Source organism: Pipistrellus kuhlii, unplaced genomic scaffold, assembly GCF_014108245.1.
Source record: "Pipistrellus kuhlii isolate mPipKuh1 unplaced genomic scaffold, mPipKuh1.p scaffold_m20_p_11, whole genome shotgun sequence".
Lineage (NCBI taxonomy): Eukaryota > Metazoa > Chordata > Mammalia > Chiroptera > Vespertilionidae > Pipistrellus > Pipistrellus kuhlii.
The window spans coordinates 31,037,914-31,062,003 of NW_023425416.1; the positions used below are offsets into that span (position 1 = coordinate 31,037,914).

A 24,090-nucleotide genomic window follows, 5' to 3' on the forward strand; every position below is an offset into this window, starting at 1 on the left:
GCAGGGCTGCTTGGCCAGAGAGTCCTCAGAGGGGAATAGAAAGAGCTGAGTTAAGATCAGTGATTATACGTACATGTATCTCATCTGTCCTGAGAAGGGTGAGGCAAAGGCCACCTGGGGGAGCGGCCCCTAGAAAGCCTCCTGACCATGTATGTACACAGGAGGAAGGCAGATGGCCCTGGCCACAGAACTGATCTTTAGAGTGACCCTGCCCACAAGCAAAATGACCTTGTGAATGTCCTGGATTCTGACGATTCAGACCAATAACTCCTTGAAGGCATGGGGACATGGACTTAGAAGAGGGTGGCCCAGCCAAAACCGGTTTGGCTCAATGTATAGAGTGTTGGTCTGCAGACTGAAAGGTCCCAGGTTTGATTCCGGTCAAGGGCATGTACCTTGGTTGCAGGCACACCCCCAGTGGGGGGTGTGCAGGATGCAGCTGGTCGATGATTCTTTCTCATCGACGTTTCTGACTCTCTATCTCTCTCCCTTCCTCTCTGTAAAATATCAATAAAATATATATTTAAAAAAAAAAAAAGAAAAAAGAAAAAAAAAGAAGAGGGTGGCCCAGGGTAGAAGTGTAGGGAGAGGAGTCCCCTTTTCCAACAGTATGGACGTGATACTTCTAAAATTCTTTCTCTAATGCCTGGCCACCTGATAGAAGAAATCTAAACTATTCAAAAATAATGAATTACATTTGTGCATATGAATATGTATTAATATAACTATAGCTCTAGTCTATGCTTTCAACCTTGCAATATATTAATTTAGATACATGTCATATTTTTCTGAGTAGATTATTAAATCTTTGCATATAAGACCCATGTCTGCTTCATCTCTTTATTCCCTCAAATATCACATCTGATACATAGTAGGCCTTCAATAAGTGTTGAACGAATTAATTGATTTGTATGGTACATGCAAAACAGATGAACTACACTGCTATGTATTACTTAAAAGTAATTCAGCCTGGGTCAAGATTCCCTTTGCAAAGTTTCAGAGCAGAGTTGCCTCTTGCCAAGTCAACCATAAGTCTGCAGCTGCAGAGGCCTTAGCTTTAAGGGAAATGATACATGTAAGGCACCTTGCATGAAGTCGGGCCTGTAAATGTGAGGTTGCAGAATCCCCTGTGTGAGCTGGTGGCTGGGTGAGTATCTTGGCACCCACCTGTCTCCCCCAGGATCTCTTTACCACATGCCAGACACCTCCTACATCAGGCATGCCGTCTGGTCTGACCGTCAACACTCATAAAGGGTCAGAAAAAAGCTAACTTGGTCCTGCTGTCCATACAATCACGGTGTGCTTTTGACAGACTGCCTGTTGCCCACTGGGGACCTGGCCACAGCCGGCATTTAGCTTGGCCACCATTCTCCCACACCTCGGCACAGGCCTAGGCTATCAGTGTAAACTCAGGAAAAGGCACATTCATTTGAGCCAAACTGAATTAGCCAGGCCAGTTGGCAGCTGGAAAGTCACGTGCTGCTTTCCCAAACCAAACAGAAATTATTTTTAGATTATTTACTGTTTGGTATTATCCATGCCACAGCTCCCTCCCATTAGGGCACAGCAGAGAAAATAGACTGCAGCCAATTAATGGCTATTTCACAAGTCATTTGTCAGTACTGGACCTTCCTGTTGTCATTTGTAAAAAGACAGACGACGGGAATGTGTGTACACAGAAGAAGGACCATATGAGGACACAACGAAAAGATGACCATCTGCAAGCCAAGGAGAGAGGCCTCAGAGGAAACCAAATCTATGTGCATCTTGGTCTTTGTCTCCTGGCCTCCAGAACTGTGAGAAAATAAACTTGTTGTTTAAGCAACCCAATCAGTAGGGTTTTGTTATAGCAGCCCTAGCCAATGAACACACTGGGTTAATGCATTTTCCAGACAGCATGTGGAGAATTACAGTGTGTAACTAAGGGTACAGGGTATGTCATTGCTTTCCCTCTGAAGACTATTTTTCAGGGTTGTTGGTATTACATATTCTGAAGCCAGGGCTGGGCAGAGGGCTTGGACTAAGTCAATGCCCCTCGGCACTAGTGACCCTAACTATACACACATCACCGTGGGGTCAAAGAGGGAGGGAAGGAGGTCACTTTCTGCTGACTCACCTAAAGGAGCTTGGTCTGAGATTTTGAAGGTGAAGACTGCAGAGTGTAAACCAAAATTTCCAAAGAGGTGCAGAAAAGGAGAAACTTCATTCAGGTGAAACAGTTCCTTAGGTAACTTCCTGTGGAAAGCAAAAGTGCACTCCACTGAGACAAAGGGGAGGCTGTCATTTATAAAGTTACCGCCCAGGTTCCTGATTGGCTCAATTTTATGCAAATAAGGTTTCCAAATTCTAACAATGCTGATTGCTCTGAATCATGCAGTTCTGATGAGTGATTATAGCGCCATTCTGATTAGTTGGCATTGATGCAAATGAGGATATAATTGTGCAGTCCTGATTGGAGAAGGCAGGTCTCAGTTCATTGGACAAAAGATAAAACCAGGGCTTCCCTTCAGAGGTTGACTAAGATGGCTTACACAAGCAGGGCATGTGTGGGAAACCAAGAGTTCACACTGAGGTTTTCCCTAGTATGCACGGTACGTGAGGAGCCCCTGTAAGCAAACAGCTACTAGGTTCATATTATTTATAAAATGTGGGCCCTGTTTGACCATGGGGAGTCTATCTCATCAGATACATTCCTTCATGGGGTTCACATCAAGTGAATCTTTATTCTCAGAGTCCACTGAGGAACGGATTTCTCAATATGTTTGCCTTCATCATTGGTCTCAGTGCCAGGAAGAAAGACAGTTGAGGCAACAAATAATTAGCATTCCAACTAGCCCTAATTCATGGGCCAAGAAGTCACCTTTTATTGGCACAAGTGCTCAGTTGGAAATGGTAAGGACGCTTTTCCCATCTTGTTATATCCTTGGGAAGACATTCAAACCCTGCAGCCTCAGGAACTCCTTGTAGGGAAATGTACTTGTCATTTTTGCTCCTCCTGAAGGAAGAAAGCAGGCAAACCACATGCTGATTATAAATGGTGCCTGCAATCACAAGTATCATTTTGCATTGTTCTGGAAGTACTAGCCAATGTTTTTAGGTAAGAGAATGGAGAAATTGTTTCAAAGAACTCATTAAGGTATGGAATTAATATACAAAATAAGCAACATTACCTACATATAAATATAGAAGATAACATATATAATAGCCACAAAACAGACTGTCTAAAAACATAGTTAACAAAATTTTGTTGGGCCAATATGATGAGAACTCCACTAAGGAACAGAAGAAAAACACTTAAAAATTCACGTATCTTATTCTTGAATAGAAACATTTTAAGATCCAATTCTCCAAATATTCATCTAACTAATATTTATGATTATTTAATATTAATTTAAAGCCATTGTGTATTTATCATGTGTTTTTGTTTTCTATAATTCTAATGCTTCTATAATTCTAATGCTGACTCTAGAGGGGCTGTCCCTCCTAAATTAGATAATTTTTAGAGAACACAAACAACTCTCCTTTTATATGCAAACTAATCAGTCCATAATCCCAACCTCCCTCTTCCCATTATCACTCTGCCCTAATCACCAAAGGACCATATCCATACAACCAGGGACAGCCCCTAAGACCAAGGGGAATTATTTAATCTAGGCAATCCTAAACGTATTTACCCTTCCTCTCTTCTTTCTTCCCAAGGAAACCACAGTAAGGCCTCAGCCCACTTCCTCTCTGCCTGAGACCAACCTGGCTGTTTTCTCCTGTGACCCTCCATGTGTGGCATTCTCCTTGGGAACTGTAAGAAACTTTCTTTTCAAGGGCAATTGTCTCCAGATCTATTGGCCTTCCTGAACCTCAAGTTTTCTATTAGTACACTATGTTTTAAAACACAGTCCAATAAAGATAACTGACTTATGTGCTACTAAATGCAACCTGGCAACATAATCAAGTGAAAATAAACTGTTAAAATTCTGAAAATTTTTGAATAATGTAAAGCCCTAGTTGGTTTGGCTCAGTGGATAGAGTGTTGGCCTGTGAACTGGAGTGCCCCAGGTTCGATTCCAGTCAAGGGTACATGTCCAGATTGTGGGCTTGATCCCCAGTGGGGACTTGCAGGAGGCAGCCAATTCATGGTTCTCTCTTATCATGGATGTTTCTATCTCTCCTTCTTCCTTCCTCTCTGAAATCAATAAAAAAATATATTTAAAAAAAAAAGAATAATGTAGATAGGGTGATGGGAGAGAAGATAGATGGAGTGGCTGAGAGAAGGTGGGGAGGCAGGGATGGCTCTGAGTTAGAAAATATTAATAGTTTCATGAATGTAGTGGGTATAAATTGCCATCTACAGCAATCAAGTGTGAAAGAAATATTTTTTAATTCAACTTAATTTTTATCTTGGCCTACATCTTGCCAGAGTGGAAACAAAATTCACTCATGTCATGATCCCCCCTCCCTCACCTCTTCTTCTTCCCCATACACACACTTCTCTAAGAACTGCTGGGTTTACCTAATACCCAGGCATCATCTACTCATCCATCCACCCTATATCCTTGTTGAAATATTTGCTGCAGCTTTTGAGCTAGTCATGCACCGCATAAGGACCTTTTGGTAGTCTCATTTATATATATAAAAGCCTAAGCAACCAAACAACCAAATGACCAGTTGCTATGACACACACTGACCACCAGGGATCAGACGCTAAATGCAGGAGCTTCCCACTGGTGGTCAGTGTGTTCCCACAGCGGGTGGGAGCCACATGGGTGCCAAATGTTGGGCTCATGGCTGGCAAGTGCAGTTGCAGCAGCACGAGCCTCTCCCACCTCCGTGGCAGTGCTGCCGAGTAGCGAGCAGCTGCAATGGCAGGCACAGTGGGGCTGGGATGGGATGAGCAGGAGCAGTGTGGTGCCCTGCCCAGGCTCAGGCTCCTCCCCAGCCACCTGCCACCTCACACACTATCACATCCTCCGAGGGGTCCCAGATTGTGAGAGGGCACAGGTCAGGCTGAGGGACCCCACCAGGGCATGAATCCGTGTACGAGCCTCTAAGATTATAATGCAACTGAAAATTTCTATTGCCTAGTGATGTTGTAGCCGTGCTAAGTTGATAGTGCACTGTGTTACTGTTTTTGCACCAGTCTCAAGTCATATGGATAATAATGCTACCTGCTAGAAATGCCTGGAGGCCCAGAGGGACACTCACCTGGGCCCCAATGAGCTTCCCATGGACCAGAGTTACAACTGGACTGACCTATATGGTTCTTTTTTTTTTTTTTTTTAACGTATTTTATTGATTTTCCACAGAGAGGAAGGGAGAAGGATAGAGAGCTAGAAACATCGATGAGAGAAACATCGACCAGCTGCCTCCTGCACACCCCCATCGGGGATATGCCCGCAACCAAGGTACATGCCCTTGACCGGAATTGAACCTGGGACCTTTCAGTCCACAGGCCGACGCTCTATCCACTGAGCCAAACTGGTTTCGGCCTATATGGTTCTTATTAACATTGCAAGACACCCTTCAGCAATAACCATTAGGAAAGTTTGAAGAAAAGAGTTTATTATCCCTAGACCCTGGAGCTACAAGGCAAGTCACAGGGTAGAGAGTACATGGAGGGGCCTGAGGTGCTGTTTTAATTGGGGGAGAGTGGTGGCCTAGGGTTTCACAGGATCACTTTTTATTGGTGAATTCAAAACAAGGAACAAAATCAACCAAGATCTCTAAAACAGACAAGCCTCAGTGTGGGAAGGTAGCCAGCTCTATCGAGTGTGTGGTGGTCAATGTGTTTATATCCCTCTTTTGAAGCAGATGTTTCTTTGAAATGGATGCCTCAGCAATCAAAGCTTAGGTGGGACATAACAAAAAAACAAAAGCCTACAGAGTTTACACTACAATTACTCACATGTTGGTGCTGATGCTGGTATATATGAAACCTTATTAATTGACTACATCATCTTGGTTTGTGTAAGTGCACTCTATGATGTTCACACGATAACGAAATCATCCAACAAGGCATTTTTCAGAATGTATGGATATATAACCCCCTCCTGAGTCACCTACCCTCCAAGAAAATGTCTGCAATGTTTATGCTGTTATGTAAGTAATGTTTATGTCATGTGGAAGTAGATTTATCAGGGGCAAACTAAGAGGAGCTTGCAAACAGGATCAAGAGGACACAGGCCCTAGGAGATGAAGGTGGGTGACATCTGGGTAACAGGCAGTCAGTGGAATTGAGGAGGGAGATGGGGATTCGATTCACCACAAACATTGTGAGTAGTGATAGAGGCATACACGGGGAGGGAGGACAGCTTAGTAGAAGAGGTGACCTTTGAGCTGGACCTTGAAAGATACGGCTGATTCCATTGTAAAAAATGGGTGGGAGTGCACAGAGCACCGCAGTGAAAACAGCGCGAGCAAAGGACTGATTTCCTGAGCCCACCTTGACCAGTGGAGTGATGAGGCAATTCCCGGGCACATGCTGGGAGCCAGGGAATGAGCCCAGGAAAGAACCACACGGCTGCAGATTAAGTACTCGCAAAGCTGGACAGAAGGAAGAAAGCATGGATGATGCCATCTCTGATATTTGCAGGTCTGAGTCAAACTTTTATGTGTTCCCATCACACTCTGAAACTGGAGAGCCAGGGTTTCTAGAGGTGTCTTTCTCTGCTCCCTAATTGGAGGAGGGGTTGCCAGATGATCTGCATTCACTGACCAGCTAGCCCCTTTCCTGGATAAAAAGGCCTTGGAGGGGAGGGAATGTCCAAGACAATCCAGTGAAAACCAGAGGTGTAGGCAGCCCTACCTGTCAGATTGAACCCAAGGTGTGTTTTTAGTTGTACCTTATCTACAGGAGGAATACATAGGATCTTCAATTTCCATTACCCACATTAGTCCATTTTCAGATTAGTAGTAGCAAATGCAACCAGAAAACACTAGATGATTCAGACTTCATCTATCTACATTTCACTCTCCACAGTCAGCAGTTTTATCAGGGTTCCTCAGTCATAATTCCCATCTGGACTTGAACTGATACCCAACTTTCTTAATACACTCATCAATTCTATCCTCGTCATTCCAAATTTGCATTTATTTACTGATCCACTGCCTGCCTAAGTGTCTGAAAAACAGTAAAGAAATAGAAATACTTTTGGTTTTAATATTATTTTCACTTTCTTTCAGTGTTCAATATTCCTATTATTTCTGTAACAGATTTGAAACTGTTTTTTTGTAAGGAAAATATCCTCACTTAAAAGGTTCATGTATGAAATAACCATAGAAAATATCTACTACTTTCAACCATCATGAATTCTCATTAAACTATTATTTAGTGAACCCCTGCAGACCAGGTGGCTCTATTAGGAAGTGAAAACAGAGCCTGTTTTTGTTTTGTTTTTGTTTTTTGTTTTCCTTCAGGAAATGACTAATCTTCTTGGAGAAGTAAGACCCACTTACTTGAAAAGTGAAACCACACTGCTAAACAGGAAGTAATTCCAGCCAGTACTCTCCTCTTCTCTAAGGTCACATCTTCCTAAAACACAGTGGCATTTGCTGAGTGCCTTCCATGGGCCAGGTATTAGACTAGGAGCTTCTGGATAGCTTTTTGAGTCCCCAAACAACCCCATGAAATATGAAAGATTTTATAAAGAATATTAGAGAAGCTAACCATTCCCACTCTAGTTTTTCTTAATCAAGAAAACAGCCATAATCTTTCAAAGTTCAGTTTTTATGAGGCACTTGAGTATCAACATACTAGAATCACATAAGAGTATTTATTATTATAATAGGGGGTGTAAAATATTTTATCCAAGTGAGTTTTGACTACCAACCAAGAAATTCATTTTTGAGGGGCTTGTTCAATATCTTATTCTTCTAAAGAAAAATTCCTGTAAGGAGACTAATTTTGAGATCACTTTTACCAAATAAGCATTCAACAGACTTGTCACCAAAGTGCTACTGGACTAATCTGGTCTTTATATGCCCAGGCTGCCCTCTGCTGGACAGTATAACCTGCCAACACATTGTGTTTTTGTTTTGTTTTTTTTGAGATAATATGGCCAGGGAAAGAGCATTTCCCCCAAATTATATTTAGTATTTAGATTCATATAGTTCAATTTACTAATACTCATTAAGCCCTCCACACTACCTTACAGCAAAATCTTATATTGCACTCGGCTGCCAAAGGCAAATGACCATGGACAGAAGAGGATATTGATGAGGTTACATGAGCTTCCCACTCTCAATAGTTCTTTGGATATTCTCTGTGCTCTTATGCAGCTCAGGCTCTCTGGTGCATATCTTAGAAGTACATTAAGAGTCCCTGCCTACTGGGCCCGATTTCAGGGTTGTCAGGTAAAACCACAGATCCCTGCAAGTATCTCCTAGGTGCACATCACAAAGCTATAGTCCATCAATTTGTAGAGGTCATATACGCCCCTAACTAGCCAATAGAAAAATCTGATAAGAATGGTGTAAACAAGCTTAACTTTAAAGTCTTATGCTCCAATTCATACAAAATTGCAGAAAATAAACAAGAATGCCCCTGAATATAAGAGATACTTTTCCATTTCTCATATTCTTTTAAAATACAGGCATATCCTGGAGACATTCCAGGTTCAGTCCCAAACCACTACAAGAAAGCAATATCACAATAGAGTCACACAAGTTTTTTTGTTTCCCAGTGCATATACATGTTATGTTTATACTATATTGTAGTCTAGTTAAGTGTGCAACCACATTATGTCTAAGAAAAAAACAACAATGTACATACCTCAACTTAAAAGTATTTTTATTGCTAAAAATATTAACCATCATCTGAGCTTTTGGCAAGTTGTAATCTTTTTGCTGGTGGAAGGTCTTAAAATGCAGTATCTGTGAAGCACAATAAAGCAGAGCACAATAAAACGAGGTATGCCGGCAATGTCTGTTTCTGATAATAAAAATTACAAAATTATTTTTATTTCCAACTTTTATAAAAGAAGGAAAAATGAAATTAAAATTTCTTATAATCCCATCACTGGGTTATTATAAAATTTAGGTTTATTTTGTGCCCATCTTTTCTCTTTGTGCATATGTGTGCATGAGTACAGGTGTGCATCTGACTTGAACCCATCAATTTTATAGCTTGCCTTTTTCACGAAATAGTATCCTCTATTTTTTCATTAGTAAATATACTTTAACACAATTTTATTTTATAATGTCAATAGATCATAATGCACGCAACCAATATCTTATTAAACACTGGGGCTGTTACAAAATAAAACTATGCTGAATGGTATATATCCTATCTAATAAAAGGGTAATATGCAAATTTACCATCACTCTGTTACAAAGGTGGTGGTGCCCATAGCCACAAGATCAGTGCCCAGTCCTTTCAACCCTGCTAGAGTCCCAGTCCCGGGGTGGAGGCGGGGGGGGGGGGGGGGGGGGGCAATCCGCTGAAAGCAGGCAGCATGAGCGGCATGGCAGAATGCTTGCTTTGTCATCACAGCAACAAGGCAAGCATTCCACCCAGCCATGGAGGGCCTTTGGGCAGTGGGCATAGAGTGGCCAGGCCCCACAGAGAGCTACTGGCACACGGATTCATGTATATACATACATATATGTGTGTGTGTGTGTGTGTGTGTGTGTGTGTGTATACACACACACACACACACACACACACACACACACATATATGTATGTATATAACTATTTGACCAAATATTTTATTATTTTCTAGATAATGCTTATGACCTAGATAAGCTTACTGGGTCAAAGTTATGGGGTCTGAACATTTTTAAAATTCCAAAACAGGCACTTCTAGTATTTTGTAGAAATACTGTACCAATTTCAGCTTCCACCACAGCATAGCAGTCCCCATTTCACTTCACCTTCATCCACACTAAGAATTATAATGTAAAAAGAGCTGTACTGCCCTGAGCAGTGCGGCCCAGTTCGCTAGAGCATTGACCCACACACAGAAAGGTCATAGGTTCCATTCAATCAGGGCACATATCCAGGTTGTGGAGTCAACCTCTGGTTGGGGTGTGTATGGGAGGCAACCGATTGCTGTCTCTCTCTCACACTGATGCTTCCCTTGCTCTCTCCCCCCTCACTTCCTCTCTAAAGTCAATAAAACATATTCTCAGGTGAGGATTTAAAAATATATATATTTTATTGATTTTTTTTACAGAGAGGAAGGGAGGAGAGTCAGAAACATCGATGAGAGAGAACCATTGATCATCTGCCTCCTGCACACCCCCTACTGAGGATGTGCCCGCAACCAAGGTACATGCCCTTGACAGGAATCGAACCTGGGACCCTTCAGTCTGCAGGCCAACGCTCTATTCACTGAGCCAAACCAGTTTTGGCGAAGATTTTTTTTTTTTAAAGTGCTTTGTCAAGTGGATAGGCAAAACTAGTGTTTTTCAGTCTAACATATTCATATTTATTCATAATAATCATACTTTTATTGACCTTTGTATTTTTTCTGTTGATTATACGTTCATGCCCTTCACCCATTTTTCTTCGAGTGCATTAATATTTTTCTTATTTATAGGAGTTCTTTATATGTTAAGGCTGCTGACTCTGTTGGTCCTGATGTGGTATATATAAACAAAAGTTGCCAATCCAAATATACCCTGAAATTATTAGTTTTGGTGTTGTGTGACTTCTCTGGCTCGATAAATTATTTCCAGGAGAAAAAAAATGCAAAAAGTATGGAATAAGCCCCATTAAATTGTGTGGAGACTAAGGTACATAGTGGTCAACAAATAAACAATGAAGAAGAAAAAGCCTGTGTACTATAGAATTGTTTTTTTCTTCAAAAATGTGTTTAAAAGATAAATGACTTTAAGAATGCATTTATTAAAAGAATACTTTGTTAACTCAATGGTTAAGCAAGTTACATTGCTAGACCCCTTTCTTTTCTTTCATCTGTAAATGGTTATTTCTGTGGTTGAATACTAGTAATTTTTTTTCTGTTTTTAATCAATTACTTTATTATATAATATCATTTAGAAATATTTTTATTTATTTTTGAATAGCAATTTTAATATTAGTTATTTTGCTGTGGGGGGAAAAATTCTATTTTATAGGAAAGACAAAACTTCTGAAGACCACATATGGCATCTTTATTTACATATTAGAACGGGTCAGCCAGTGAAAATCCTAGAAAAAGAAAAGACAACAAACATTCAGTTGAAAGAAATAATTGGCTACACCTACAAGTGACTAATAGGTAGTTAGCATATACAGAGTGGATATGCTGGACAAAGAGATGATTCACATTCCATGCAGCTCATAGCCAGACAATGCAAGATTTCACCACGTTACTTAGATGATGCACAATTTATAACTTATAAATTGTTTATTTCTGAAATTTTCTATTTACTGTAATACTTTCAGATCACAGCTGAACATGGGTAACTAAAACTATGGAAAGCAAAATTTTGGCTCAGGGTAATGTACTAACTTTGGGCTTTGTCCTTTTTTTTCCTAGTTCCAAGCTTTTTCTTTTTTCCTGAGGTAGGCATTTATTGCTGTGAACTTCCCTCAGAACTACTTTTTCTGCATCCCATAAGTTTTGGTATGTTGTGTTTTCATTTTCACTTGTCTTAAGGTATTTTAAAATTTCTCTTCTGATTTCTTCTTTGACCCATTAGTTTTTCATTAGCATGTTGTTTAGTCTCCACAAACCTCAAGACTAGTTTTCTTCTTGTAATTGATTTGTAGTTTCAGAGCATTGTGGCTGGAAAAGATGCTTGGTATGACTTAAATCTTCTTAAATTTATGAAGATTTGTTTTGTGACCTAAGATATGAACTTTCCTAGAAATTGTCCCATATGCACTTGTTGCTTTTGGATTAAGCATTCTATATGTATCTGTTAAGTCCATCTGGTTTAACATGTCATTTAAAATCATGTTTCCTTATTGATTTTCCATCTGGATGATCTATCCATGATCTAAGTGGGTATTAAAGTTCCCTACTATTATTGTATTGCATTCTATTTCTCCTTTTAGGTTTGTTAATATATTTAGGTTCTCCTATGTTGCATGCATAAATATTTTTAAATGATATATCCTATTGTTGGACTGACCCCTTTAACATTATTAACATTATGTAATGTCTTTGTCTTTTTTTTTTTTTTTAATCCTCAATCGAGGATATTTTTCCATGGATTTATAGAGAGGGAAAGACAGAGAGAAACATTGACGATGTGAGAGAAACACATCAACTGGTTGCCTCCAGCCCGCACCCTGACAAGGGCTTGGACTGGGGAGGAGCCTGCAACCTTGGTACATGCCCTTGACCGGAATCGAACCCAGGACCCTTCGTTCTGCAGGCCAATGCCTCTATCCACTGAGCCAAACCAACTAGGGCTCCTTCTTTGACTTTATTAGAGTCTGTTTTAAAGTATATTTTGTCTCATATAAGTATAGCTAACCCAGCTTTCTTTTGGTTTCCATTTGCATGGAATATCTTTTTCCATCTTTTCACTTTCAGTCTGTGTGTCCTTACATGTGAAATGAGTCTTTTATAGGCAGAATATAGCTCTGTCAGGTTTTTTTCACTCACACACTCTATGTCTTTTGATTAAAGAATTTAGACCATTTACATTTTGCTGCTTTGTAAATTGCTTTTTGGGTGTTTTGTATTTCCAATATATTCCTTTTGCCAAAATTTCTGACATCTATTTTTACAGAAAGGGAATTTCAGTAGAATTATATATTTTATATTTCAAAATTGATTTACATTTTAATGATGGGTCCATTTGCCTATTTGCCCATTGTCTTGTTCAAAAATTAAAAGATCTCACAGCAGATACATGTATAAAGAACCAAGTAAAAAACTACTTGAAAAAATTATTTGGCTCTAAAAACAATGGCTAATACACAATGTGCAAGCATGGAGGACAGTATATTAGAGAGGGCAAGCGGCAGGACCAGGATCAGAGTACAAAATTAAGTATGAAAAACAACTTAATCTGAGATGGAAAAGGATCATACTACACACTTTGCTTTAGAGACCAAAGTAACTAATTTTGAATGTAATTGCACAAATTGCCCCATTAGTTTCATCTCCCACTGTGCTTCCTGCACCCTTTCAGCTAGCTACGCCAACCTTCTTTTAGCTCCTCAGATTTGCCATATTCCCTCCTGCCAAAGCTTTTATATATCTCTTTCCCATTCTCTTTGATGAGTTTGTCCCTATTTATCGTTAGGATCTCAGTTTAAGCATCACTTCCTCAGAGAATCCTTCCCTGTGATCAGCATATAAATCAGATTCCTTTGTTGTATGCTTATTCAGAACTGAGTTCCTTTACTTCAGAGAAATTGCCTCACTCTGTCCTAATGCAGTCAGTCATGAGGTGACTGGATTATCCCTCTTCCCTGTTGTACTGTTAGCTCCATGAGGTGAGGCTGGTTTTGCTCAACATGCTATTCTTTGCACCCGCCTTATACATATCTCAACAGATATTAACTGAACAAGCAAAACAAACTACCAAACTCAGAAATAGTTTAGAAAGAACTCTGAATAACAGGGCGTGCTAGTAATCACATTTACCTGAGCTTTCCGCATGGATTGGGGCTCAATCATGATGTTGATAAGAGAGGGCTTAGTTCTGTCTGCCAAACTTTTCCTCAGGGATTCTTGGAGTTCTCCCGGTGTTTGTACAAAATACCCATTGCCTCCAAATGCAGTCATGACCTGCTCATAATGTGCATTTGGCAGAAGACACATTGGAGGTGCCCTGGAAAAGTAGGTCACAAAAAAGTAGAAAAAGAAAATCATACCATTCTCTGACATAATTTATAGAAAAATTTAGACGAAACTGAAAGGCATACTTTTATATACAACACTTAAATTGAGAATGCCAGTACACTAAATAGTCCATATATTTCATATTATCTATATAGTAAAGTCAAATATAAGTTTTTGCGATGATGGAAAAGTTTTATATCTGTGCTATCCAATGTAATAGCCACTAGCAACCTGTTGCTATAAGCACTTGAACTGTGATTAATTAAAATAAGAAACTAGATTTTTTTAAATTGAAGTCCTAAGAGCTCTGCTTCTTTTTTTTTTTTTTTTAAGCATGTTTTATTGATTTTGGAGAGGAAAGGAGGTAGGAGAGGGAGAGAGAGATGAAATATCAATGATGAGAGACAATCTTCATTAGCTGCCTCCTGCATACCCCACACTGGGGATTAAGCCCACAACCTAGGCATGTACCCTGACTGGGAACTGAACCATGACCTCCTGGCTCAACCACTGAGCCACGATGAACAGGCAGAAACTAAATTTTTTGTTAGTTTTGTTGTTTAAATTTTTTTTTTGTTAAAGTATAGTTGGCATACAATATTACATTTGTTTCAGGTATTCAACATAGTGATTTGAGATTTATATATTCTATGATGTGATTACCATGGTATGCCTATTAACCATCTATCACTGCAAAATTATTATAATAGTACTGACTAGCCTCTGTGCTATACACTACAATGGCTATAAATAATAAATACATATAATAAATATAATATCAATTATACAATATTTTATAACTGGAAGTTTATACTTCTTATTCAACATTTTTACCCATCCTCCTCTTCCCTTCCTCTCTGGAAACCATCAGTTTGTTCTTCATATCTATGACTCTGTTTCTTTTCTTTTAAAATATTTTATTTATTTTTTACAGAGAGGATAGAGCGTTGAAAGAGAAACATTGATTGGCTGCCTTCTGCACACTCCCTACTGGGGATGTGCCTGCAACCAAGGTACATGCCCTTGACAGGTATCGAACTTGGGACCTTTCAGTCCGCAAGCCAATGCTCTATTCACTGAACCAAACCCGTTAGGGCTACGACTCTGTTTTTGATTTGTTTGTTCTGTTTTACTAGATTCCACACACAAGTAAAATCATGTGGTATCTGTCTGTCTGACTTATTTCACATAGCATAATACACATCCATCCATGTTGTTGCAAATGGCAAGACTTAATTCCTTTTTATTGCTGAGTAACATACCATTGTGTGTGTGTGTGTGTGTGTGTGTGTGTGTATGTGTGTGACATCTTCTTTATCTATTCATCTATTAATGAACACTTAGATTGCTTCCATATCTTGGCTATTGTAAATAATGCTGCAATGAATGTGGAGTGCATATATCTTTTCAAATTGTTGTTTTAGCTTCCTTCTGATAAATACCCAGAAGTGGAACTGCTGGGTCATACAGTACATATTTGCATATGATGTATCTGATAAGGGATCAGATTTATCTAATGATATAAGGAAGACCTCTGGATGTAAATATCGACATTCCCAAGATGCACTGGGAGCACTTTGCAATAAGGTCTTTATTAACAAGGCTTAGACATCAAACTCACTTATCTGAATCTTCAGTGGCTCCCTGATCATAAATCATTTATTGAAGTGCCCAATCATGGATAGCTGTGCAAAGAGGAACCATGCAGACAGGGTTCCCCTTTAGGGGGGCAGACAACATAAACAAGCATTTCTCATACCATGAAAGCACATTTCAATACAGATGACTTTTTAAAGAGATTAAACATTATATTTGTTTTACCATGGTATGTTTATTAACTATCTATCACTGCAAAGTTATTACAATATATCTGACTAGCCTCTGTGGGAGGAAGTAAATGTATATTGTTCTGGGTACTTACATAGCAGTAGCATCTCCAAATTTTAACATTTCCTTCCAGGAATCTGTATCAAAACCTTGGTAAATTCCATTATTATTCACCACCAAAAGTACAATTGGCAAGTTGTACCTAAAATTGACAGCAAAATATAAAGAAAATTATTCTTCATTTTAACACAATTTCTTTCCTTAGAGCTGAAGTGTCCACAAACTTTTTTTTGTAATGTTAGGACAAAACTAAAAATTAAGTATTTATTGTCCTAATAAATGAATATTGAATAATTAACAGAAACATCATGGAGTAGCAAAAAGAATGCAAGATTAGGGTTAATAAGATTGGTTCAACTATTATGCAACTATGAACCTAGGGCAAATCACTGACCTTTCCTGAACCTTGGTCTTCATAAACCCAGGTGTTTATACAATGACTTCATGCTTGATACCTCTGAAGCATTATTTCTAGATTGTGTCTAGGAGTTTTGTTTGAAAGTTATCTTTCTATTTATTGAATGCCTCATAGATAACCAGCACTTGCTAGATGCTGTGGGAAGCACACAAGTGACTAGCGTATATTCTCTCCTCTCAACTTCATCCATAATTGGAAAAACATCACATGGGGTAATAATTAGAGAAAAAGAGGTATTTAACAATGTGCTAAACAGTATGACAAAGACCAAAAGAGGCTGATTAAACTTTACTAGTGACTGACAAAAGAATATAGACTTTATTTTCTACAGATGTAATTCCTGAGGTCAGGTGCAAAAAAAACCCAAAAAACCGCATACTATTATGTAACAGGATTGCGGTAACTACCTGCTCTCCATACTCAAAGGGAATGGCTTTATTTCACAGTGTAAAAGGCTGACTTCCCTTAGGTATACAGTATATTTCTTGGTTGCCAATACAGATATTCTAACAAGCACATAATTTCCCTCTAATCTGGAAAGTTTTATATACCAACACTTTGAAAGTCCCAAAACATGATTTACTAAAACTCTAACAGGAGCCTTGGTTAAGAATATAATTGTTTTCCTAGTTTAAATAATTGGAGAGAAAAAAAATCCCTATACTTCTACAATTGGATCTATAACTTATAAGTTTCTCCACGAATCCTGACAACTATAAAAATTATCTTGCCTGGCTGGCGTGGCTTAGTGGTTGAGTGTTGACTTAATGAACCTAGAAGTCACAGTTCAATTTCCAGCCTGGGCACATGCCCAGCTTGATCCCCAGTGTGGGGTGTGCAGAAGGCAGCCAATCAATGATTTTCTCCCATCACTGATGTTTCTCTCTCTCTTTCCCTCTTTCTTCCTCTCTGAAATCAATAAAAAAATATATTTAAAAAAATAAAAGCTTGTTCAATGTGAGATTAGTGTTGTAAAAGCATTGATGTTCATTTATTTTTAAAAAATAATCTGAGCCCTGACCAGTTTGGCTCAGTGGATAGAGCGTCAGCCTGTGGACTGAAGGGTCCCAGGTTGGATTCCGATCAAGGGCATGTGCCTGGGTTGCGGGCACATCCCCAGTGGAGGGTGTGCGGGAGGCAGCGGATCGATGATTCTCTCTCATCGATGTTTCTGACTCTCTTTCCCTCTCTCTTCCTCTCTGTGGATGCGCACACACACACACACACACACACACACACACACACACACATATATATATATATATATATATATATAAATATTTAAAATAATAATAATCTGAATAGCTCATTTCGCCTTATTTTACCTAGATCATCCCATTTGTTCCTCAAACTGGCCTCTAAGGTAGGAATTATTACTATTCTTGACCCTACTCTAGAGGAGACTGAAGCTTGGTTAAGTGACTTAACCCAAGTCACTTAGCTTTGCAGTGGTCAAGCCAGTATTTAACTTCAGGCCATCTGACCAGAAGCCATGCTCTTAAGCACCAAGCTCTGCTGTCCCCTGGCAGAAAACAAGCTTTTCTCAGATAGAATTTTTTTTCAGTGACCTCAAAACCATGCCCTATAGTTCTTCAGGATTTTGGCATGCAGTAAAGAAGTCAGATGCATGCTGTCCTGGATGAGAAAGACGCTGGGGTTATTAATACTAGTATCTTTACAATGCTGTGCATAGGGTACCTGACATATGATCAATGCTCAGTAAGCATTTGTTAGGCAAGTGGGTCTGTGTGTAATTCTTTCAGATTTGGGAGAAAGAAATGCCCTGTTCAGGATGCTGTTTTACCTGCAGATGGTTTCCACTTCCATGCCAGAAAACCCAAATGCACTGTCTCCTTCCACACAGATGACCCGCTGTCCCGGGTTTCTATCTTTAGCCACGATAGCAGCTGCAATGGCAAATCCCAAACCAACTCCCATTGTTCCAAAAGTACCAGCATCTAGCCTATTGGAGGATAAAGCGAAAATGAAACTCTCTAGGGCATGTCACAGATGGTGGGGTTGGCATAAATCTAGACAGTCACACGGTTCATGAAAAATAGAGAACAGTAAGAATATTCTCTTTCTTTAATATAAAGTTTTAGACTGTGCAGAACTAATTTGTCAGAGATAAACAGAATGAGAGGAAAAAGTCACTCATGATTGCAAGACTGAATATATCCTTAGAACACTGACCACAGAAATTATCACATGATCTTGAGGACATACCAACCATAAAAACTCTAGACAAGCTCACTTAAGAATGCTTTTACAGCCCTAACCGGTTTGGCTCAGTGGATAGAGCGTTGGCCCATGGACTAAAAGGTCCTAGGTTTGATTCTGGTTAAGAGCATGTACCTTGGTTGTGGGCACATCCCCAGTAGGAGGTGTGCTGATTGATGTTTCACTCTCATCAATGTTTCTAACTCTCTATCCCTCTCCCTTCCTCTCTGTAAAAAATCAATAAAACATTTAAAAAAAAGGAATACTTTTACAAACTATGTCCTTATACACTGAACCTGTATACTTCTCAAATTTTTTTTATTAATCTGCACTACTGAAGTTTCAAATTTAATGTATTATATAATAATTCATTGTAATTTCTTTTTTGGGAACTTTACCTGTGACGAGGAAGGTAGTTTTGAAGCACAGTGCGTCCAATATCCATAGTGTTTGCTCCTTCACTTACCACCATACAGTCTTTAGGTAGTTGTTCTTGAACATGGTAGAATACTGTGTAATAATTCATAGGCAAGGATTTTTTGGAAGCTAATTCCTAAAACATCAGAGGGAAGGATAATTAAATTAGATTGAGATACCATGAAAAAACAGTACATACCTGTCAATAAGCTACTATCAAACTTGTTTGGAAACGGGTTAACAATTGCAAGCTACGAGTTCCCAAGTGGCCACCAGTGGCCACCCTGAGAAGTGAATTGATCTATGAACAGTCCCGGTGGACATGCTAAGAAAAATGGGTGCCACTGTCCTAGAATAAAGCTGAGAACATCCCTCTTCCTGGACAGCAACAATGCACATTAACATATTAAAAACTGAGAAGTTCTATAGTAAAGATAACTGGAAACACTGGGTTAAACACATTGAAATAGTCCTATTTGAGTACTTTTAGGGAAATTCAGTCTTAGAAAAAATGAAAATTTTATTCTGGACTATTTTCACCTGAACTATGGCCTGGAGTTTAAGTAAAAATGAAGTCAGGATTTCTGAAAATCTGGCTCTTCCTCACATGCACTGACAGTAAAAGGGATATGCTTCACTCACTTCTAAAGCATCTCTGAGCTGAGAGAACACCACATGAAGCTTTAGCAGCCACTGTCCCATCTGGTCCCAGCACTGCCTCTTCAACCTGTGCTAGTTTGGTCCAGTGGAGATTATACTTAAGATGGATAAGGAACCCTCCTATACTCCTGCACCAGGGAGGATAGGCAACTTCTTTCCATCTTAAACTGAGGCAATTCATAGGAACAGAAGGAATTAATCATGATACCATTAAGGAAATAGAAGTGATGGCTCTTAATAAGAGAAACAGTCATTGATTAAAATTCAGATGAAAGACAGAATCATGTATAATCAATTCTGCTTGTTTTGACATATTAGGGAACAACATAAGCATAACTCAAATTTCATATTTGCTCATGTATGATTCCATCAGTGAGATACGCTACATGGACACAGAAAACTACACCCAGCTGAACAAAGATGCATAGAAATACAAAAAATAGTGGGGGGGGAAATCAGGAACAACCTTTCTCACAAAGAGAGAGCACTACCTATATACAAAGACTTTTAAAATATATATATATATTTTTTATTGCTTTTGGAGAGGAAGGGAGAGGGAGAAAGAGACAGAAACATTAATGATGAGAGGGAATCTCTGATTGGCTGCTTCCTACACATGCCCAACTGGGGATCGATCCTGCAACCCAGGCATATGTCCCTGATTGGAATTGAATCTGGGGCCCTTCATTATGCAGGCCAGCGCTCTATCCACTGAGCCAAACCAGCTAGGGCAGTGGTCAGCAAACTCGTTAGTCAACAGAGCCAAATATCAACAGTACAACAATTGAAATTTCTTTTGAGAGCCAAATTTTTTAAACTTAAACTTCTTCTAACGCCGCTTCTTCAAAATAGACTTGCCCAGGCCATGGTATTTTGTGGAAGAGCCACATTCAAGGGGCCATTTGCCAACAAACTGTAAACAGTAAACACTAAATCCTGCAGAAATGACTCATTTTAGTGCTAGTAGTGAATGGTTTCACACATTACAATTTCCAAAGTCAAGCTATCAAGCAAAGCCACAAGTGCAGGTGAAGAAGTCACAAAAGAATTCCCAGTATAAACAAATTGAATTAAGAAAGTTGTAAGTATTCTTACTAAAAAACAAAACAAAACAAAAATGATAAATGTGAGGTACAGATGCGTTCATTAACTAGATGGGGAAACCCTTTCATAACGTGGAGTATATTAAATCACCATGATGTATCTTTAGATATCTTACAACTTTGTATGTCAATCACCCTATATAATAGAAGCTTAATATGTTAAGTGTCCAGTTGTCCGATCATCCATTCAACCAATCAAAGTGTAATATGCTAATGATATACTAAGGCTGTTCAACCACTCGCTATGAGATGCACTGACCACTGGTCAACCAGTCGCTATGATGTGCACTGATCACCAGGGGGCAAACAGTTGACTGGTCGACCAATCGCTATGATGTGAACTCACCACCAGGGGACAGATGCTTTGACTGATAGGTTAACTTGCTGCTGGAGTCCAGCTGATCTGGGCTGGACAGTTTGGAGCCCTCCCGAGGTCCCTCCCCGCTGGCCAACCTCCCATGTCCCTCTCTGGTCCCAATCATGAACCTTGGCCTGGTCTGCACCCTCTCACAATCTGAGACCCCTTAGGGGATGTCAGAGAGCTGGTTTCAGTCTGATCCTGCAAGCCAAGCAGAGGGATTCCACTGGTGCATGAATTTGTGCACCAGGCCTCTAGTACCTTGATAAAGCTAAACATTTATTTTTTTTTTTTAAAGAAAAAGAAGGTTGTACATTAGATAAAAATTTCAATTGTGATGAAACATCTAGTATCTATTATAAATGTTCGCCTTGAAGGACTTATACCTTGAAAGTAGAAAAACATTTCCCAACATGCTCCAGGATTTAAGGCTCCCAAAGACCGTAATTGTAATCTGATGTTAAGGTCACACTGAGGACAGTAAGCCACACCTGACCACAGAGGCTTTTATAACTTCCTATCCAATGTCAGCTCACCCTCCTCCCACCACAGAAACTCGAAAGCTATAACCCTTCAATGTCTATTTCCCCAAGAGACTTCAGGTCTCTCTCAAAGAAAAGTGCCATATATATTGTGAGATATCTAAAAGACTCTGCCACCATTTTTATTAGGTCTCTGTCGTAATACTTCACAAAGTTTTTGAGAGCTGTGCCGCTAACTCCTTTTTCCCAATGAGTCCAGTGGTTTTTACTGCAAAATTTTGCACAGCATGGTGATTTTGGGGAATGCATGTGCCATATTATGACAGAACTGAACCATGAACCTGGAGGCCCAGTATTACCTTGGATGCAGCTTCATTGCTCTTCATTTTTTCTCTCAGTGTGTTCCACCATTTGCTCCCTGGAGGATACTGCCACGGTGCTTTGTCAAATTGTTCTAAAAGCTAAAAAAATCACGAACTTTTTCTTTACTTCTTAAAAATAAACTTACATATTACTAACATAAAAATCTCTTCTTAAAGACCAATCCATGTAAATTAAAACCCAGGCAAAAGCTCTTACCTGTTTAGTGACTGCATTTATATCTCCTAGCAGAGTTACAGCAGGTCTTACATTATTCCCCAATTCTTCTGCACAGATATCAATCTAAAAAGAGACAAGACTGAGGAGCAAGCCATGTTTATTCTTAAATTCTTTAAGAAGTCAATTAAGGCTGAATAAATGAGCTATGTATACAAGGGTGGGCTAAAGTAGGAAAGAACTCTGTGCAAAGAATGCTTGAGTATAGCAAGTAGCCTACAAGCACGCGTAAATAATAAAGGCTGGCAATTTGAGCACTTATGAGTTTGTGCCTCAGTGCACAGTGCCACTGTGACATTCTTTTAGTTAATAAAGCTATTATAACAATCATAACCTGCATGTCTTTTTTCCATACGAACTGTAAACCCACTTTTGCCTACCCCTTTATATAATAATATAAAGATTTGAGAGGGTAGAGAGATATGGGGGAGATAAGAGATCAACCGAAGGACTTGTATGCATGCATATAAGCATGACCAATGGATACAAAACTCTGGGGAGGGAAGGCATATATGGGGGGGGGGGGGATTGGTAAGATATGTACACATACCTTAATAAAAAAATGGAAGAAGAAGAAAAAAAAAAAGATTTGATGTTCAAGAAGTTTGGTAATGCCCGGCCAGTGTTGCTCAGTGGTTGAGTGTTGACCAATGAAACAGGAGGTCATGGTTCAATTCCTGGTCAGAGCACATGTCTGGGTTGCAGGCTCAATCCCCAGTAGGGGCGTACAGAATTCTCTCTCTCATCATTGATGTTTCTTTCTCTTTCTCCCTCCCCCTTCTTCTCTGTAATCAATAAAAATCTTTTTTAAAAAATAAGAAATTCCTTAATAAAAGTAAAAATCCATGGAACGATATGAATTTCATAACTAGTATAGAAACCTCATCATCTTCCCTCAATTCTATTCTAGGATTTTGGTATTATTCCATTATACCCACAGAAATACATGTGATTTGATCAATTATAGTTTTGAATCTAATCAATAAGATTCTATTTAATTACACTGGAATTCCTTTTTAGAGCATATATAAGTTATATGTTATAATATAAGTTATATTATAAATTTTAGCATATATAAGAATCCCCTGGTAGGTTAAACTATAAACTGCAAGAGTCCACATCAGAGTTTCTGACCTTAATAGGTCTTGGGTGGGGCTTCCCAGATGGTGCTGACGCTGCTGGTCAGGACCCACATTTTAAGAATCACTCCTAGAGCCCTGGCTAGTGTGGCTCAGTTGGTTGGGCTTGACCACCAGTGGGGGATGCAGGAGGCAGCTCATCAATGTTCTGCTTTCATTTTAAGTTGTTTTCTCTCCCTCTCTTTTCCTCTCTTTCTAAAAATCAATGAAAATAAATATGTTTTAAAAACAGAAAAGAATCACTAGGAGGGCATGGCATGGCTACTTTCCATTTACTCAGAAGCTCAGTTTCTGGCTGGCCCTAGGCAAGTAAAAATAGCTTCTGTCAAGATGAGTAATTCAGTCAACCCAAAGGGGATGCACTTTATTCTCTAACCAAGAGGTGCAATCAAAGAAGTGGCAGCATTTTTTTAGGTACAACCCAAGTCTTGCTTGTTTGTGGTTTTCTCAATGGCCCTAGGGGGGAAATGGACTAAAGAAGTTGACTCCTTAAGTAAAAGGTAAATAAGGAGAAGATAGCAATGGTAGCTGGATCATCAAATACCATACCCAATCTATAAGGGTGAACAGCTTTACATGGGCAGTACTTTCTACACCAGTAAGGAAACTGGTTTACAAAGGGGGTCATAATGATACAAGAATCATCAGGAGTATATTCTAAACACTCTGTTTAATAACAGATAAAAGCAGCATTGTTTAGAGATTTCTAACAATAGATATCTAAAAGTTTGGATATCTAAAATAACAACTCAATCCCTAACAATGCTAAATGTTTTGTTCTAATCTACCATCCTACTTAAATGTCTTTTGCCTACCTTTAAATATACCTGAACTTTGAGGAGAGGCAAATTATGCTTTTCAAACTATTTAAAACTTGATTTTGAAAGGTCTTTTAGGTTAGAAGTAAAGTGGTACATTGTTTCATAGGCTTGAAAAGGAAGCTTGCTTTGGTACCTGTAATTATGTTAGACAATGTATACAATTCTACTGTTATAAAAAGAAAATGGTTCTTTATAAAAGCCAAAAAGAGAGCAGAGCTGATAATGGCCAAGAGGGAGAACACTGAAC

The 24,090-nt window shown here is 39.1% G+C and overlaps 1 protein-coding gene across 6 annotated transcripts in view; it reads right to left on the bottom strand.

Annotated features, from left to right (window-relative positions):
• Positions 1-2,965: 2,965 nt before the first annotated feature.
• Positions 2,966-24,090, bottom strand: part of HACL1 (2-hydroxyacyl-CoA lyase 1) — a 41,717-nt gene continuing 20,592 nt past the window's right edge. For 2 of the 6 annotated variants that reach the window (XM_036431529.2, XM_045579306.1), the window contains 7 exons: positions 21,866-21,949; positions 21,646-21,747; positions 18,665-18,819; positions 17,851-18,009; positions 15,663-15,770; positions 13,544-13,730; positions 6,815-8,865 (listed from right to left, as the gene is read on the bottom strand). In XM_036431529.2, coding sequence (XP_036287422.2) covers positions 8,575-8,865; positions 13,544-13,730; positions 15,663-15,770; positions 17,851-18,009; positions 18,665-18,819; positions 21,646-21,747; positions 21,866-21,949 — 1,086 coding nt within the window. In that variant the 3' untranslated portion in view covers positions 6,815-8,574. Of the gene's footprint in view, positions 2,996-6,814; positions 8,866-10,822; positions 11,146-13,543; positions 13,731-15,662; positions 15,771-17,850; positions 18,010-18,664; positions 18,820-21,645; positions 21,748-21,865; positions 21,950-24,090 lie in introns of those variants that run through there. The other 4 variants (XM_036431528.2, XM_036431530.2, XM_045579305.1 and 1 more) reach the window with 4 other exon arrangements.